This window comes from Alexandromys fortis, unplaced genomic scaffold, assembly GCF_014885135.2.
Source record: "Alexandromys fortis isolate MF-2015 unplaced genomic scaffold, M_Fortis_MF-2015_v1.1 scaffold_196, whole genome shotgun sequence".
In the NCBI taxonomy this organism is placed as follows: Eukaryota; Metazoa; Chordata; class Mammalia; order Rodentia; family Cricetidae; genus Alexandromys; species Alexandromys fortis.
Genome location: NW_026068078.1, coordinates 2,786,923 through 2,804,785, shown reverse-complemented (window position 1 = coordinate 2,804,785; position 17,863 = coordinate 2,786,923). Strand labels below are relative to the sequence as shown.

The following is a 17,863-nucleotide window of genomic DNA, read 5'->3' as shown; positions in this document are numbered from 1 at the left end:
AATAAATAAATAAATAAATAAATTAAAAAAAACACTGCTTGGAGCTCTAGTTTCTTATTGGCTAATTCTTACATCTTAATTTAACCCAATTCTATTAATCTGTGTATCACCACATGACAGTGGCTTACCAGGTAAAATTCTAACTGGTGTCTCAGGTAGAGGATCCATGGCTTCTCTCCTACTCCCCTTTCTTCGTCCCAGAATTCAGTTCTGTCTTCCCCGCCTGCCTAAGTTCTGCCCTATCAACTAGGCCAAGGGAGTTTCTTTATTCACGAACCAATGAAAGCAACACATGGACAGAAGGACCTCCTACACTATCTACATTTTTCTCTGCTCCCCTCCCTGCCTCTCCCCTCCCTTCTCCAACCCTCCCCAATGGTCCCCATGTACCCAATTTACTCAGGATATCTTGTCTTTTTCTACTTCCCATGTAGATTAGATCTATGTAAGTCTCTTTTAGTGTCCTCATTGTTGTCTAGGTTCTCTGGGATTGTGGTTTGTAGGCTGGTTTTCTTTGCTTTATGTTTAAACACAACCTATGAATGAGTACATATGATAATTGTCTTTCTGGATCTGGGTTAGCTCACTCAAAATAATGTTTTCTAGCTTCATCCATTTTCCTGCAAAATTCAAGATGTCATTATTTTTTCTGCTGTGTAGTACTCCATTGTGTAAATGTACCACATTTTCCTTATCCATTATTTGGTCAGGGGGCATTTAGGTTGTTTCCAGGTTCTGGCTATGACAAACAAAGTTGCTATGAACATAGTTGAGCACATACCCGAAAGTGGTATTACTGGATCTTGAGGAAAGTTGTTTCCTCATTTTCTGAGAAATCACTACACTGACATCCAAACTTCCTGGGTTTCTGCCTTGGGTGAATGATTGAATTTTATGGTTGAAACAAGGAAAGTAAATTGTGTACTGTGTCTTCTAGGGTACAGATGAGAGAAAGAATGTCTTGTTTATATATTAACATGTTGAGTTCACAGTATATGGAAGACAGTCAAACAGCATAAAAATGCTTATCTAAATCTTTAGGGGAAACCTGCCCCATAGATACAGTTTATCCAAGTCATCTACACAAAAGTCGTGACTGAATACATAAAAATGGAAGATAATTTATAAGAAAGATGATGGGTTGATATCTGAACCCCTAAGAACTGCTTTTGCAACAGGAATCTCTCCAATACCAATCTCCAATGATTCCATCACCATTTATTGATCGCCACCATTAGATGGACTTCGCTCTTGCTCTATAACTCAGTGCTTCCCTCCTAAATCCCTCATATCTAGGATAACAAATAAGCCCACATTATAATTTCATTACAACTCTTAAGTAACTAGTGGGTAATTTCATTCATGATAAAAGCAAATGCTTAGCATCTAACCAAGAGTGGTGGCATGTGCCTATATTGGCAACCCAGGAAGGTGAAGGCAGGAGGATCACAAGATCAAGGATAGCCTGGGCTACATAACAAGACTCTTACATATATGTGTGCTTTTCTATAAATATGTGTTATTTGTTGGACCAATTTAAATATAGAGGCTGAAAGCTTAAGAAAAAATTGTATTGGTTTAACAGCCACCAGGAGTATATATTTAGATTTTCCAATTCTTTTATTTTCCTCTTGAATTAAGTACTTTCTAGTACTGATTAATGTAAGAATCTCCCACCTTTCAGATCTGGTAAGTCTCCCTTTCTCCCCTCATCTGCTCTACCCAGGTGATCAAATGCAAAGCCGCTGTGCTCTGGACGCCTGGGGCCCCAATGAACATTGAGGAGATAGAAGTGGCCCCACCAAGGGCAAAGGAAGTTCGAATAAAGGTAAAACAAAATCCACATTTCCATGTCAAACCCAAAGCTGTTCACTGTAAATTATATCCTTTACAGAATTTCCAACTCAAAATGAAAGCCACGTTTTCCTTCTGTCCAGGAAAAGTTAGGGAGGGTTGGTGTCTGTTCGCACTGCTTAGTAGAATGAGAAAACTCACTCGGTGGGGGTTTTCAAGCTTGGTTACATGCTTGGAATCACTGAGCAGCTTGGAAAAATGCCAACTGCGACTCATCCCTGAGATTCTGAAGTTATGGATTGATTGGTTTGGAGAGGACATATCCTGAGATGACTCTAGCTGGCTCCCCGAGAGCTAGAAAGCAGCTCGCATGACTTGTGGTTCAAGGTCATTAGATCATTTCCATTACAGCAGTGGAAAGTATGTATTATTTACAGATGGACTACAGAAAGATAGTTCTAAGTTCCCTTACCCACACACACCATACCCTCCTCTCAAGGAACCTTCTCTGACGTCTATTCTCTACTGAGCGAGGAGGGTGGTATTTAACATCCCAATCGAGTACTCTCCAGCAAGGTTACAACTCTCACAACTAGTTTTAGACTCAAGACACCCAACCATTTTCTGACAAGCTGTAATGTGACTCTCTCACATGTGCATTTGAACCAGAATATAGAGCAAGGGAGGTGATGGCAAGCAGGGGATGGGCTGGGTGGAGGTAAACTCTTCCTTTTGCGAGCTGCTTGGTATAGTTTCTCACAGCAGTGAAGAAGCCACTCCCCAACGCACACGGTGTGCTTCCCCAGCTTCTCTTCTGAAATCATTAAACTGTGACTCAACATTTTTAGCTTGGAAATTAGTGGAGGTAGAACACCACGCTCTTTTACAGAAATAATTACTGACAGCTGTCAACAATGAGTGCTGACTAGAAGCGCTGCACTAGAAACCGTCACAGAGCCGCAGACCTGAAGCTCCTTCGCGACAGACAAATCTCAGTTCTCTGTGCTTTCCACACAGATGGTGGCCACAGGAATCTGTGGTACGGATATAAAAAGTCTGGCTGATAAAGAGCTTTCCCAGTTTTGCCCCATCATTATGGGCCACGAAGGAACTGGAATAGTCGAGAGTGTGGGAGAAGGAGTAAGCACAGTGAAAACAGGTAGGAAGCAACATCCGACCAATTTAAGGGCATCTCTTACATGTGTCACAATCAAGCAAATAAAAAGAAAGGTGAAACTCTGCCCACTTCCCAGAGAGGATGGTCAGAACGGTCCCTAGATTACACGGCGATTGATATTAGCTTTAGTCTTCAAACTTACATTTTGAAGTGGAATGCACCCAACCTAGCGCTAATAAGTAAGGAGAGAAAAATGAATAATTAGGTAAATAAAGTGAGGGCAGTGGCCCATATTGTTTGGCTGGGTCTCTTGGATCCCCTTGGCCAACAACTTGAAGGGAGGTGGACTTTCACTGGCATTGGGAGGTTGATAGTCTGTGGCTCCTGGAGAACACTGTCACCTGATGTTTGGAAACTCCATTTAAATAAGATGTGTGTATGTGTGTATATATGTATAAATACGTGTGTAGATGTGTATGTGTTTATTTAGATATAAAGATATTTATTGTGTATACAGATAAGTATAAATGTGGGTACAGATGTGCAAATGTATGTATAGATATGTATGTGTATGGTTATGTATAAATCATATATATGCATGTTTATATGGGTGTATAGATATGCATAAATGTGTGCATAGATATATCTGTATGTATATATGTGTATACATATGTATAGATGTGTATATATGTGTGGATTAGCTTATAAAATAATATTTCATTATGGATTTTTCCAATACTTTCAGTGTTATTTATCCTTTCTGACTCTTTCTCCATCTGTATCACCCTATTTTTCCCTCCCCAGTTTGGTCCTCACACTATTTCTTCCCTTTCCTCCTTCACAGCATCTTTGTCCTATGGCCTCCTCTCTAGAATTCCTCCTCACTTACTCTCCCAGGATTCCTTGTGTCTTCCTGGCTTCTGACGTTGCTCCAGGATTTAAACTCAAATCCAAAACACAAATTCACAAACATAAGAGAACACACGGCATTTGTCTTTCCAGGTCACCTTACCCAGGATATTTCCCCGCTCCATCCATTTACCTGTAAATGTCATGAGTTCATTTTCTTTGGGTTGTGTATCAAGACCATGATCCCGTTATACTTTCATCACTGAGGAGCATATAGCCTCTATCTTGCCACTGTTTCCAATAAGTGGCAATAATTATGGCTGAGCAAATATCTGTGGAGTTGAACAATGTGAGTCCTTTGGGCTTATGACAAAGAATAGTTTAGCTAGGTCATATAGTAAACAAATTTTGATGTTTTTTTTAATTAAGTCTGCATGCTTATTTCAAAATGACTGAAAGACAGAGTGGATTCCATTCTGTAATGCCACCGACAGTGACGAAGGGGTCCCGGCTCCCCACGTCTTTACAATCATTACCTGCCAGTTGTTTTCTTGATCCTAAGCCATTCTGACTAGGGTAAGATGAAATCTCAAAGTGGTTTTAATTTGCATATTCTTCATTTCTGAGGTTGTTGAACAATTTTTCAGATTTTTTTGGCCATTATCTCTTCTTCTGAGAACTCTCTGTTCAGGTCGTTAGCCCATTTTTCAAAATGAGTTGTTTGATTTCTTGATCCTTCATTCTTTGAGTTCTTCATCTAGTCTGGATATTAATCTCCTATCAAATACGCAGCAGGCACACATCCTCTCCCACTCTGGGCTTCCTCTTCATGCAACTGAGTCTTCCCTTTGTTATACAGAAGAAGCCTTTTGGTTTTGTGAGGCCCCACTTGTCAGTTCTTGGCCTCAATTACTGAACAAATGGAGCTCCATTCAGGAAGCCCTTTCTTACACTGATATCTTGTAGGGTACCCCCTGTGCTATTTTTCTAGAGTTTCAGCATCAGCATTTCAGAGTTCACATTTGGAGTTTTTTCTTCTTTTCTTTTTCTTTTCTTTCTTTCTTTCTTTCTTTATGGGGGAGAGAGAGGAGTAATAGATATGGGTCTAATTTCAAACTTCTATATGAAAGACCAGTTTTTCCAACACTATATGTGTAAGCTGTTGTCTTTTCCCCAGTGTAAATTTTTGCCAACTATCAGATGGCTATTGGTATATGCACTTAAGTTTGGATCTTCTATGTCTGGTTTTGTCCTAGTATTATAACTCTGTAATACAAATTTAAATATGGTATGATAATTTATACAGAATTGTTCTTTTTGCTCAGGATTGCTTTGGCTATCCTGGGACTTTCATATGAATCTTAGGATTTTGGGGGTCCTATTTCTGTGAAGGATGTTATGGGCATTTTCATAGGGATTTCATTGAATCTATAATTTGATATGATGATAACTTTCATGATGATCAATCTGCTAATCCACGAGCATGGGAGTCTCTTCCCTTTTCTAATTTCTCCTCCTCAATTTCTTTCTTCTCAGCTTCGAAGTTTTCATTTCAGAGATCTTTGACCTCCCAAAACTAAAACCAAAATAGAAGATCCTAAATTCTAACAAAGCTTTTAAATTAAAATTTATAATAAATTGTTATACTTGGCAATATCAGACAATGAATCAGTCAGTTAACTCATCCCAAGCAAGACACTCTGATCTTCTCCTCCAAATTTGAACATAGTGGTACAAAGGACACACACACACACACACACGCACACGCACACGCACACACACACACACACACACAATATAGGAATATGTTTGCTCTCCATGGCCACAAAGAGAGAGATGAAGTACAACACAAAGCACAGCTTGTGGCTAATCTTTCCCCAATCCTGGACCTCATTTTTTGAGCACTGTATCTATTGTGACTCAAGCCCCACAGTAGAAATTAATGGAGAGGACATAAGATGTAGTTGAAGGCTGTCCTAGGGTTCCTAACGCTGTGAAGAGACACCACGAACACGGCAACCCTTATAAAGTTAAAACACTTAATTAGGGTGGCTTCCATTTTCAGAGGTTCAGTCCATTACCATCATGGTGCAGCATGGTGGCATGCAGGCAGACATGGTGCTAGAGAAGTAGTCGAGCATCCTACATCTTGACTTGCAGGCAACAGGAAGTGGACTGTCTCACTGGGCATAACTGGAACACATGAGACCTCAAAGCCCACCTCTACAGTGACACACAGCCTCCAACAAGACCACACCTCTCCAACAAGGCCACACCTCCTAATAGTACCACTCCCTTTGAGGGCCATTTTCTTTCAATCCACAAAGGCACGCAACTAAACTCTTTGCCTGGGTAAAGAGTTTGCCTTGTTAGGCCAAAAGTGCCTAACAAGGTGGGTAGATCTGGGGCCAGCTCCTAGAGATTCAGCCATGGCCTGGGGCTGGACAGGATGCTGAAACTATGTTGGTGGCCAAACACAATTAAACGTGGAAATAGTTCTTCATTATCACATCTTCTTGGTGCCTCATTGACATCCTAAGAAATCAGACTACTTAACACTAGCACCCTAATAAGTTACTCTGCTTTTTAGGTGACAAAGTCATCATCTTATGTTTGCCACAATGTGGAGAATGTAACGCTTGCCTCACTTCCAAGAACAACATGTGTAAGGAAATTAGGTAAGCCTTTATAACTCCATCTTCTTAAAGTCTAATTCAGCTTCACTCGAAGAGATTTAGGCTTTTTAATACAACATAACATAAAGTTTGTTTCCTTTCACCTATAAAAAAGACTGTCAGGGACACATCTGATATCCGAAAGCAGAAGCAGAATCACCTGCAGAGGAAAGATGGTGCATCAATATATCGCTACAGGCACCTTTTCTGAATACACGGTAATAAAGGAAATCTCAGTCGCCAAGATTGATGAAGCTGCTCATCTGGAGAAGGCGTGCATAATTGGCTGCGGGTTTGCCACTGGTTTTGGTGCTGCGATCAATTCTGCCAAGGTGAGGGGCATTTACATTCATTTTAAAATAGAACGAGTGGGATAAGGAGGTAAAATACCTTTCACGTTGGGGCACCACATGATCATACCCCACGGGAAAACAAGCAAACAAGCTTACCTCTAAGCACTGCTAAGGTTATTAAATTAGTTGGTTGCCTTCCCATGCATTCCCTGACATCCAGAAGTATAGGTATACAGACTTCAAATATAATACATTATAATATGACTATGTCTTTCCATATTCCAGTTTGTTTAACAAACAAAAGTGAAAGTTTCCACTTTTCTGCCGCTAAAAACTCATCAAGTTTACATTCTAATTTAATAGTATATTACTTAGCAGTGAATGTTTAAAAAAGAAAGGGAGAGGTACTGAAGATGTCCTTCAAGGACAGAATACATGCCAAATATGCGCAAGGTCCTGGATTCAATCCAAGTACACCAATGGCTTTGTTAGGGTTTCTATTGCTATGAAGAGACACCACATTCAACGCGACTCTTATAAAGGAAAAGCATTTAATTGAGGTAGCTCTCTTATAGTTCAGAGGTTTAGTCCATTATCATCATGATGGGAAGCAAGGCAACATTCAGGAAGATATGGTGCTGGAGATGGAGGTGAGAGTTCTTACATCTCCACCCACAAGCTACAAGAAGTAGTCTGTCTCACTGGGTGTGGATTGAGCATAAATGAGACCTCAAAGCCCACCTCCACAGTGACACACTTCCTCCAACAATGCCACACCTACTCCCATAAGGCCACACCAAATAAAATTTTAAGGGCTTAAGAGAACCGATGGAGAGGTGATTACATTGGCCAGGGAATCTCTCAGTGAACGGGCTACAGTTAAGCTCCCTCTCTCAGAATATCACTCAAACCACCCCAGCTCAATTCTTTTATGGGTCTTTGATATTTAAGTCTTTGCATTGTCCCCTGTGTTTTAGTCTCAAGGCTCCGCACAGAGATGGGATGTATCTTCATCAGCTTTGTGTCACTGGGACAAAATACCTATAGTAGCCACATCGCAAAGAAGAAAGATTTGTTCTAGCTCAAGACTTTGGAGATTTTAGTCTGTGACACAGTCTTGGGGGCTACCTTGGGGCAGGAAATCACGGTAGGGAATGCAGAGTGGAACAAAGCTGAGCATCTCATGGTATCTAGGATCAGAAAGATTATAAGTGGAAGACAAAAAAAAAAAAAAAGGAAAGCTGGTATCATAAAATTCCCTTAAGGCATATGGTCTTATATGAGGTCTTCCTTCCACTGAGCTCCTTCAGAAGGTTCTAATTCTTATTTCAAATGTCAAGGAGTAGGCCGTTTATTTCCTGTGTCTTTAGAGCATGTTCAAAATGCACACTCTATCAAGTTGGAAGGGGTTCAATTTAAACTGGTGCCACACTGCATGCTGCAAAGAAAGAAAGAAAGAGAGAAAGAGAGAGAGTGCAAGCTTCCATGAGCAATGACTCTGAAGTAATTTGGTAGAAAAGAGAAAGGGAAGTTTTCAAGAAGATGAAGCTGTTTGAAATAATTCTAAACTGTCCAGAACTAACGAAATACTCTGCCCAAATGAATCCTAAGATGCAGTGAAATTTCATTACGTCACTTCTATTTATGCAAATTCCACACGGGGACTTGAAACTCTCCTTGTAGGTAGATTTTTGCTCCTGCGGTAAAAGTATCACACACCCAGAAACGGCCTGAGAAACTAAAATTCTCTAGGTGTATGTTACTCAAAAACGTTCTTTCCTTCTGTCTCATGCAAAGCAACTGTCTTGCTGTCCCAGAGTCACTGAGGACACAGAAGACTGGGGAAGAGCTCACTGGTAGAAGCTTCCTTGCTAGCATGAGACTTGGCATCACCCTCTACCAGAGAGGGGAATGTTCATGTTTGTTTTGCTTTTGATCTGTGTCCAGGTGACCCCTGGCTCCACCTGTGCTGTGTTTGGCCTTGGAGGTGTCGGTCTGTCTGTCATCATTGGCTGTAAAATAGCTGGAGCAGCCAGGATCATCGCTGTGGACATCAACAAAGACAAGTTTGCGAAGGCCAAGACAGTGGGTGCCACTGAGTGCATCAGCCCGCAAGACTTTGACAATCCCATTCAGGAAGTCTTGTTTGATATGACGAATGGCGGAATAGACTTCTCCTTTGAGGTCACTGGAAACCCAGAAATAGTGGTATGTGGTCTTTGGAAGTGACAACTACCCGCATCTTACACTAGTTGTTGTTTGCTATTTTAACTGAATGAACATCTTACAATTCCTTCTACGTCCCTCTAGTTAATTTTCCTTGTAGTCCATGACAAACCCACTAGGACATTCCATCCATTTACTTTCCAACAGAATCTACAAGTCTGCTATTGTGTTTATTTACCCCTCTGTTCCAAAATACTTCTTCAATTAAGCATAAAGAACCCCCAGTCAGAAGTTACATGACCACAGGTGGCCTGAGATGCCAAAGATTTTCAAGCCAGAAAACATCAGCGAGATAAGGCTCAGCTAAATTGGCCTAGAAAACAATGAGCTTTTGTCTTTCAGTAAAAGCTTCCATGTCAGGTGTGAGTTTCTGAACCAAGCAAAGCATTTCCTCACTGACTAAATGAGTGGTGGTTTTCCTTCCTGGAGATAAACATGAAGGCCATCACACCAGACTCTGAGGAGAGCCGTCTTTTGACCTCAGAATGACGCATTGCTGTTGCATGGACCCATCTTCCAGGAAGTTACATAGAAAGAAAGCAAAAAGGAGTCTCTTCCAACCTGAGTATTTTTCCCAGAATTCAAAATTTCTTCTAGTTCACTGCAGATAACCCTCTTACCCAAGGAAGCACATAGCAAAGCCTTTATCCCAGTCTTGTTCTTAAAAAAAAAAAAAAATTGTTTGAAAATAATGAATGGGAAGATGGTGTGTGATCACTTTGTTAGCATGACATACTACACAAACATCTGACTATCACTTTTGATATCTAAAAGTAAACCATCAGCTCAAACCAGCCACCCACAGTCACAGTCCTTACAGAAACCATTGTCACTTTGATTACCACAATGGTCTAAAACAGTTTTCATCTCTGTTCAGTTTGCCGAATCCTAAAATCCCAAATGCTATTCTAGGCAGAAACAATAACTTACCTATGATACAGAACATCTTCATAATATTGATGCTATCTCAAAAAGGACAGGGGAAATCAGAAAGGAAGTCATAGATCATTAAGCAGTCAAGCAGAATAAGAGTGGTCCAACTTTGAAGTAGGTGGTCTTATTCTTTTTCTGTCTTACATTGTTTTACAACAGGCAACTGCCCTGGCCTCCTGCAACAAGGACCATGGGGTCTGCGTGATCGTTGGAGCAATTGCCTCTAAGGCTCAACTCAACATCAGCAGCCGGTTGTTCTTCTCAGGACGTAGTCTGAAAGGGTCAATTTTGGGAGGTATGTACAGAAGAAGCTGAATGCTACCAGTGAGGAGCTAGAATGAGGAAACAGAAAATGGGCCAGAAGTGCCCAAGAAAAGACATCAACCAATTCTAGATGACAGTCTTGTTTCAATGTTTAAATTTCGAGTTAAAAAGTAGATATTAACTATGTCCTCCGTAAATTTCGAGTTAAAAAGTAGATATTAACTATGTCCTCCGTAAATTTCGAGTTAAAAAGTAGATATTAACTATGTCCTCCGTCTCTTTGTAAGTTTTATTTCATACAAGGGGAGGAAAAAAGAAAAAGGCAAGTTTTTATTGATTTGCAAAACAAGCAACACAGCAGATTCTAGGCGCTGGGGGTGGAGATCAGTGGCAGAATAGTCATGCCAATTGCTGAAGTCCTAGGTTCAAAACTACCCAAACTTCAACAGTATTAAAATCCATAGCAGTACCCCAGCTAAATTATATAAATGTCCGCTGGGATTCCTTCAGGTATATGCTCAACTATTAGCAGTCATTGTCAAAGCAGTATAATATCTTATCCCAGAAAAGTGATGGATTTGTACTTTTCAAGAAATACCACCAAGGTGAGGTGGGAGTGCTTTCATTCCAAGCAAATGAAAATTCTCTTATCCAGAGATATAAATCGTTTCATGTAATCCTTTATTTTCCATTATTAAAAATATAAAAGCATTAGAAAACTTTTATTTAAAATAGAAAATAAATAAAATTATGTATTACTGCCTAGGATTCTGGGCTCATCTGCAAGCAACCTAATGTTTTTGTTGTTGCAGTTTTTAAGTTTTTAATATTTATTTACTTTAATGTATGTGGGTGTTTTGCCTGCATGTAAGTCTGTGTAGCACTTGGGTGCCTGGTGCCCACAGAGGACAGAAAAGGGTAACCAGGCCTCTGACACTAGAGTCATAGACAGTTGTGAACCATCTGGAAATCAAACTTGGGTCCTCTGAAAGGGCAGTCAGTGCCCTTAACTGCTGAGCCATCCCCCCCACCAAAAAAAAAATCCGATTTAAAAAAAAAAAAAGACTCTAGGTAATGTGAGTTCTTGAACAAAACCAGGGAATTATGAGTTTGCTGAGCACTGGGAAATGTGATCTCCAAGTGACCAGTGACGATGGATTGTCAGACATTGAGAGCGTTACCCACTCCATTTACACAGCAAGCAAATGGCAAGACGTGTAAGGGGGAAAGGCCTAATTCATCTGAACACTGCAGTTCCAGTTCCTCTATTTGGATCACTGAACAAACACCACTGCTGCTTCCCTATGCTGTGTTTATTATGATGGCTTTTATTCCAAATGCATGTGTCCAGCTAAGCTTTGTAACGTAAGATCACGTTATCTTGAACAACCCTTGTAACTAAATTCGTTAAGCACTTAAACATTCACTCAACAGTCATTAATGAAGTTAATTCCTCCTATAAAGAATATAGTCCTCTGGTTTTACAGCTTCCGACAAAGGGTATTGCTAATGTTGGCGAGACAGATCTCTTAACCTCCTATAATGTGTGAAAGAAAGAACTTCCCCTATTCAAAATCCCATTAGTGCTCTCGCTGAGAAACACACAACCTTACTTGGTTTTTGAGAAACACTGCCTAATTTTGTCTATGTACCTAGGACCTTCCTTCTTTATTCATTTCACTTTATTTTATATTTTATCTTTGTGTGTGTGTGTGTGTGTGTGTGTGTGTGTTTGTATGTGTGTAAGAGGGAGGTATGTGCATGCCTCAGTGCTTATGTGGAGGTCAATGGTCAATTTTGTGGAGTAAGATTTAGTCCACCTTGAAAGGCTTCCAGGAGTCCAACTCTGTCATGGAGTATACAGCAGGTGACAACTAGCATTCAGATGTCAACCCACCAGAGGAATCATTTTCTGATGGAGGAGAATCCCATTCAGTCAAGGCTAATGGGACCACCAACTATGGAAATTGTTGCTCCTGTGTGTAACTTCACATGTGCAAAAGCAGCTGTGGTGTCTCCCTAACACTGCACTGTAGTGTGTAATCTCATGATTGTGTCTCAGTCTTATGGACACATATATCCATAGCTGGTCAGGAAGATGACTTTTCATTAACCTGTATAATTTTGATATACGGAAAATTTACTAAGATATGCTTCATAACTAAATATATTGTCCCAAGAGGAATGCAAGGCACATAAAAGCTTGCTTTGTTCCTTTTACTCGAACTAACATAGAAAACAACAGTTTCTACCGTGTCTAAGACAAACTACACACAATTAGCTCATTTTTACCTCAGAGCAAGTTCAAACTAGACTTAATGTTTGCATAAACAAGTCATAAGTTAAAAACTTTACAGATATGCACAAGGAGAAAGTCACATGTGCCTAACCAAGGTTTCTAACGCAAAGCAACATAAGAGACCATGCCAAATCGTCACCTGCCAAAGTCTGCACTGTGTGTGCAGATCTCTGTTTCATCTGGCACTGTGGCCCCAGGCTCTGGTCTCAGTCGTATACCAGAAACCTTGAAACATATCTGTGTTGCCATGGCAAATGGCTCTATCCCTTATCATTTAACTCAGAGGCTACTTCTCCCAAGCGAGGATTGACAGATTTCTATAATAACTTCACCCACAATCTGAGGGCCATTCTCCTTTTTTTTTTTTATTTTGCAATTCTAATTCCCTTGCCCTAATTTTCTCTAATTCTTTTTAGTTCAAATTATGTTTTAATTCTCCCGTGTTTCTTCGAATACCTGATTTAAATACATATTTTACAGGAGGCTTGAGGCAACAAAAAAGTTACAAAGCTACCTCTGAAGTAGTCTCTGAGTTATCCTGGGTAATAACTTGGGAGCTGGACTTTCAGGACACTAAACTCAGTTCTCCAGGCTTTCCCCACACGTACTTCTTCCACCTATTGAGCCATCTCCCCAGCCCAGGGTCTTTTTTTAATGTTCTCCCACTGAAATAATCAACAACAAGTATTTTTACATACATAAAAATACTTCATTAGATCACCAATAAAAACAAAAGAGAAATAGATGAGACTCGTGGGTGGCAACAGATAACCCTAGTTAGAATTTGTGGTTACATATAGGATAATCAAGTTTTAAAATACAACTGTTAGAAGAGTTTGGGGCCATTTTGAGAATAGGTAGAAAGGCTAGAGAACCCAACATTAATTGGAATGAAGAAAAGGAAGCTTGAGGGATTGCAAAGATGGCTCAACAGTTATAAGCATGTATGTTTTGCAAAGGACCAGAGTTCCTAGCGTCCACATGATGACACTAGCTTCAGGAGATCCAATATCTCTGGCCTTCTATGGTACCTGCACGCACGCGCGTGCGCGCACACACACACACACACACACACCACATAATTTTAAGTAATAAATAATCTTTTTCTCTTTTTTAAGATAGGCTGTGCTATTGAGCATTTTTTATTTTTTAATTATTATTTCTTCTTATGTGGGTGGGTATTTTGCTGGCATATTTGTCTACACCACATATATGGCTTGTGCCCATGAAGGCCAGAAGAGGGAGTCAGATATCCTGGAACCAGAGTTACAGACAGCTGTAAACTGCCATGTGGGTATAAGGAATGGTACCTGTGTCCTCTGGAAGAGCATCCAGGGTTCTTAACTACTGAGCCACCTCTCCAGTCATATCCTTTTTTTTTCTTTAAAAAAAAATCAAGTTTGCTGCCATGATGTTCTTCTCTGCCCATAGATTATTTGGCTTGTTCATCAAGCTGCATGTCACAGCACACAAACACAGATGTGCATGTGCACAGAAATACACACAGAGGGAGAGAGGGAGGGGGGAGATGTCTATGCTTTTAGAGAGTGCGGTACTGAAGAGCAAACCTAGAGCCTCTCTCACACAGCCACGAGTTCTCCCAACTGAACTACTTACCCCGTCCTTATTTCTAACCTTTACATTCATCTGTGCATCTCAAGACTGTGGCCTTCAGTATACATTTTGTTTGAATTCACTGGTCTACAGAGTTTGCAACCTAACACCAGGAACATTGAAGATGAGATTTATTTCCTATTGGCTTTGAATTATGACCTTTGTGTCTGGGGCATCAGAGGTCCCATGAAGGGCACAAACCTGTTTGTGGGTTGTGTGGTTGAAATAGCCCTCATCCTGTTAGGGCAAGCTGATGGGACAGCAAAACATCTCTACCAGTTTAACATTGGCCAGTCTTTCTTCCTGTCTTCCTTCCTTTCTTTGCTCCTTAATCTCTTTTTTATGGTTTGAGAATTTCAAATGAGTGTATACGGTATTGTCAAATCCACACCGTATTCCCCACATTCTTTTATACTGAAATCTCATAGGTAGAATCTTTCATAAATCTGTGCTCTTTTGCGTATTTCCAGGTTGGAAAACCAAGGATGAAATCCCTAAGCTGGTTTCTGACTACACGGCAAAGAAGTTCAGCCTAGATCCACTGATCACCCACACCCTGGCTCTCGACAAGGTCAACGAAGCAGTTCAGCTAATGAAAAATGGGCAATGGTAGAGGTCATGTTTAATCTGTGTGTGGGTGTGGGGACAAAGGGGCTGTCACTGCTGCAAAGGCTGCGAAGACTCTCGCAAGAGCTCAACCCCTCCCTGCCCTCTGAATTTTGTTTTATTGCTGTCTTATACAATGCATGATCCTGCAAGAAGTAAGGTAGTAAATATTTTTAGCTTTATTTTCACTCAACACAGAACTAAAGGTGTCATCGCATGAAGTTATGGTCCTACTTTAGGAACACGGTTTATGGAGCGGAAGAAAGGGCTCTGTGGGTAAACACACTTACCACAAGATGAACATCTAGTCCCCAGCACTCATTTAAAGACGGAAAAAGAGAACTGACTCCACATGGCTGGTCTCTGACCTCTTTATGTGCACCTTACTTCCTGTCTGTCCTCCACGCCTCCCCAGAATAATAAGATAGAATACAAAAAGGAAAACTGAGCCCACTTTACAAAGAGGCAGTTGTTGTCATTTTTATTGCTTTGTTTCTGTATGGGGGTTGTCTATAATATTCCTAATTCTGATATCTATTTAATCTCTCTAGTAGAAACTAACCATAAATGATATCAGCCTTTGTCTTCATTGAGAAACACCATGACCAAAAAGAAAGTTGGGGAGGAAGGGGTCTATTTGGTGTACCCTTCCACATTGCCATTTATCACTAAAAGAAGTCAGGACAGGAATTCAAACAGGGCAGGATCCCAGAGTGCATGAGCTGACTCAAAGGCCGTGGAGGGACTCTGCTTACTGGCTTGCTCCCCATGGCTTTCTCAGCCTACTTTCTTGCAGAACCAGGACTATCAGCCCAGGGATGGCACCAACCACCATTGGCTGGGCCTTCCTCCGTTGATCACTAGATGAGAAAATACCTTACAGCTGGATCTCAAGGAGGCATTCCTTAACAGAGGCTCCTCCCTCTCTGATGACCCCAGCCTGTGTCAAATTGACACACAAAACCAGCCACTACAGCGCTTCTCACGGTTTTAAAGCTCCTTGCCTATTTTATTACCCTGAGAGCTGCATATTATTTTGTTCAGATTCCTCGCAACTTGTCAGTCAGCCCATTGTTTTTTTTTAATCCAGCCTCAAAGGAAGAAGCATGAGAATAAACATGGGGAACATAGACCTCAAAAGTCTAAAACATGAAAATTTGAATCCAAAATACATGTTGCTTCAGAAATTCCTCCAAGTTTTGTTTCTCTTCTTTTTCCTTTTTGTAGCATCCGCTCCGTCCTGCTACCTTAGTTACAAGATCTGCAGCATTTCACCACCTGGATTTTGCATATCATTGTGATTTAGAAGAACCGGCCACACAACACTTTTCTATGTTCTTGCCTTGACTCATTCAGCAACGTTATATCAGGTTCCCTCACCTGACCACACCATCAAAATTGTTTTCACATGACCCCCCGGCCATGCCAGTACCGTGCAGGACAGCCTCCCTTTCACAGCTACGCTAAGGTTGATGGGAACCACCCAACAGCACATCCTGCAGATGAAGGCACACCAAGATGTTCCACAGATGCAGCTGTCTCTGCCTCTGGACCCACATTTCTTCAGCCACTGGATCTTTCCCACACTGTATGCATCTACATGTGAAGCTTGGCATATTGTCCATGAAAATTAGAATCCCCCCGGAGAAGCTACTGGAACTGATAAACAACCGAGCAAACTTTCGGGTCACAAGACTCAATAGTGTGGTTACATGGCAATAGCAAGTTATCAGATATGGAAATCCAGGAAGCAATCTCACAGTTACTGTGAGATTGGTCCCTCAGATAATAACGAGGAAGAAATTTATCCCAAGATAATAGATCTCCACAATTATAAACTATAAAACATCACAGGGTATAATGGTGTCCTTCTTTAATCCAAGCACCTTGGTGGCCAAGGAGGGCCAAGCTATGTGACTTCAGGGCATGACTGCTGACATAGCAAGTTCTACATAACTTGATCATGATAAGCTCATGGCGCAAATATATACATATTTAAATAGATAGAAATGAAAAACATTCTTTGTTCATGAATTATGAATTACAAGAATATTGTTAAAATATCTATACTTCCCACAGGGGATCATAGGTTTCACGGGTGATGAAATCGGAGGACCACAGCGAGCCAGCCCACCCTTTGATGATGCAGTCCACCCTTCAACCATCCTGGGAAAGCTGGCCCTGCACGTCAGTGGACACAGCAGAAAGAGAGCTGGCCATGACCCTCATGGGAGAGCTGTTCCCCCTTCCCCCACACTGTACTTGGGAGTGATGGCCCCACCCCTCACTACAGGATAGGAAGAACTGGCCCTGACCATACGGGCAGAGGGGAGCTGGTTTTGCTGCTTCCCTGAGTTGGGGCAGCCCCAGTGACCCGGAGTGACCAGCTCAACTACTGCCCAGGCCCACAGCTGGGCCTTTTGGGTTGGCGCACCCTGACATCTACTCTGTCTAGGACCTGCTGGAGCTCATAAAGGGACTGTTCCTGTGGAGAGATGACCACAGGATCTCCAGGACCCGGGATGGCTTCAGGGTGTCTGAGTGGAGTTAGGTGAGGATCCACTGACGATGCTGTGCCAGAGACTAAAGGCCTTGAACCACACCAATGACTCATTGCAATGAACCTGTGAAAGACAAGTGTTACACAAAAGGACATATTGTGTGATGCACCAGGACTCCCAATGTCACTAGGATGAATGCAGAGGTGTTGGAGAGGCGAGAAAGACAGAGGAGTAAAGGGGATTTTTTTTGGTTTGGTTGTGTTTGGTTTGAATTTTTTATTTTTTTAGTTTTTATCTGTGGGGGACTCTGCAGGGGTAAGAAGAGGATATGGGGGGACTGGGATGTGAGTGGAATTGGGGTGCATATTGTGAAATTCTCAAGAATTAATAAATAAATTATGCTAAATATTAAAAAATTTTTAAATGTCCATACTACACAGAGATCTACAGATTCAACGCCATCTTACCATAAATACCAGCAATATTCCTCACAGATAAAAAATAGCCTTCAAATATATATGAAACCCAGAAAAATGCAAATAGACAAAGTAATCGTGAGCAAAAAGTAAAAGACAGGAGCCATTATGATCCAAAATATACTGCTGAGTCCTAGTGACCACAGCAACATGGTTTGGCAGAAGAAAGAGCATCATAGACCGATGGATGCAAACAGAGAGCCCAGAAAAACTTAA

The 17,863-nt window shown here is 41.1% G+C and overlaps 1 protein-coding gene across 4 annotated transcripts in view; it reads left to right on the top strand.

Annotated features, from left to right (window-relative positions):
* LOC126488339 (alcohol dehydrogenase 6) overlaps nt 1-17,606 on the top strand; it is a 25,157-nt gene extending 7,551 nt beyond the window's left edge. For 2 of the 4 annotated variants that reach the window (XM_050121757.1, XM_050121759.1), the window contains exons 2-9: nt 1,727-1,828; nt 2,812-2,953; nt 6,351-6,438; nt 6,551-6,767; nt 8,676-8,936; nt 10,047-10,182; nt 14,535-14,635; nt 15,898-17,606. In XM_050121757.1, the coding sequence (XP_049977714.1) occupies nt 1,727-1,828; nt 2,812-2,953; nt 6,351-6,438; nt 6,551-6,767; nt 8,676-8,936; nt 10,047-10,182; nt 14,535-14,635; nt 15,898-16,017 (1,167 nt within the window). In that variant the 3' untranslated portion in view covers nt 16,018-17,606. Of the gene's footprint in view, nt 1-1,726; nt 1,829-2,811; nt 2,954-6,350; nt 6,439-6,550; nt 6,768-8,675; nt 8,937-10,046; nt 10,183-14,534; nt 14,674-15,897 lie in introns of all 4 variants that reach the window. The other 2 variants (XM_050121758.1, XM_050121760.1) reach the window with 1 other exon arrangement.
* Nucleotides 17,607-17,863: the final 257 nt, after the last annotated feature.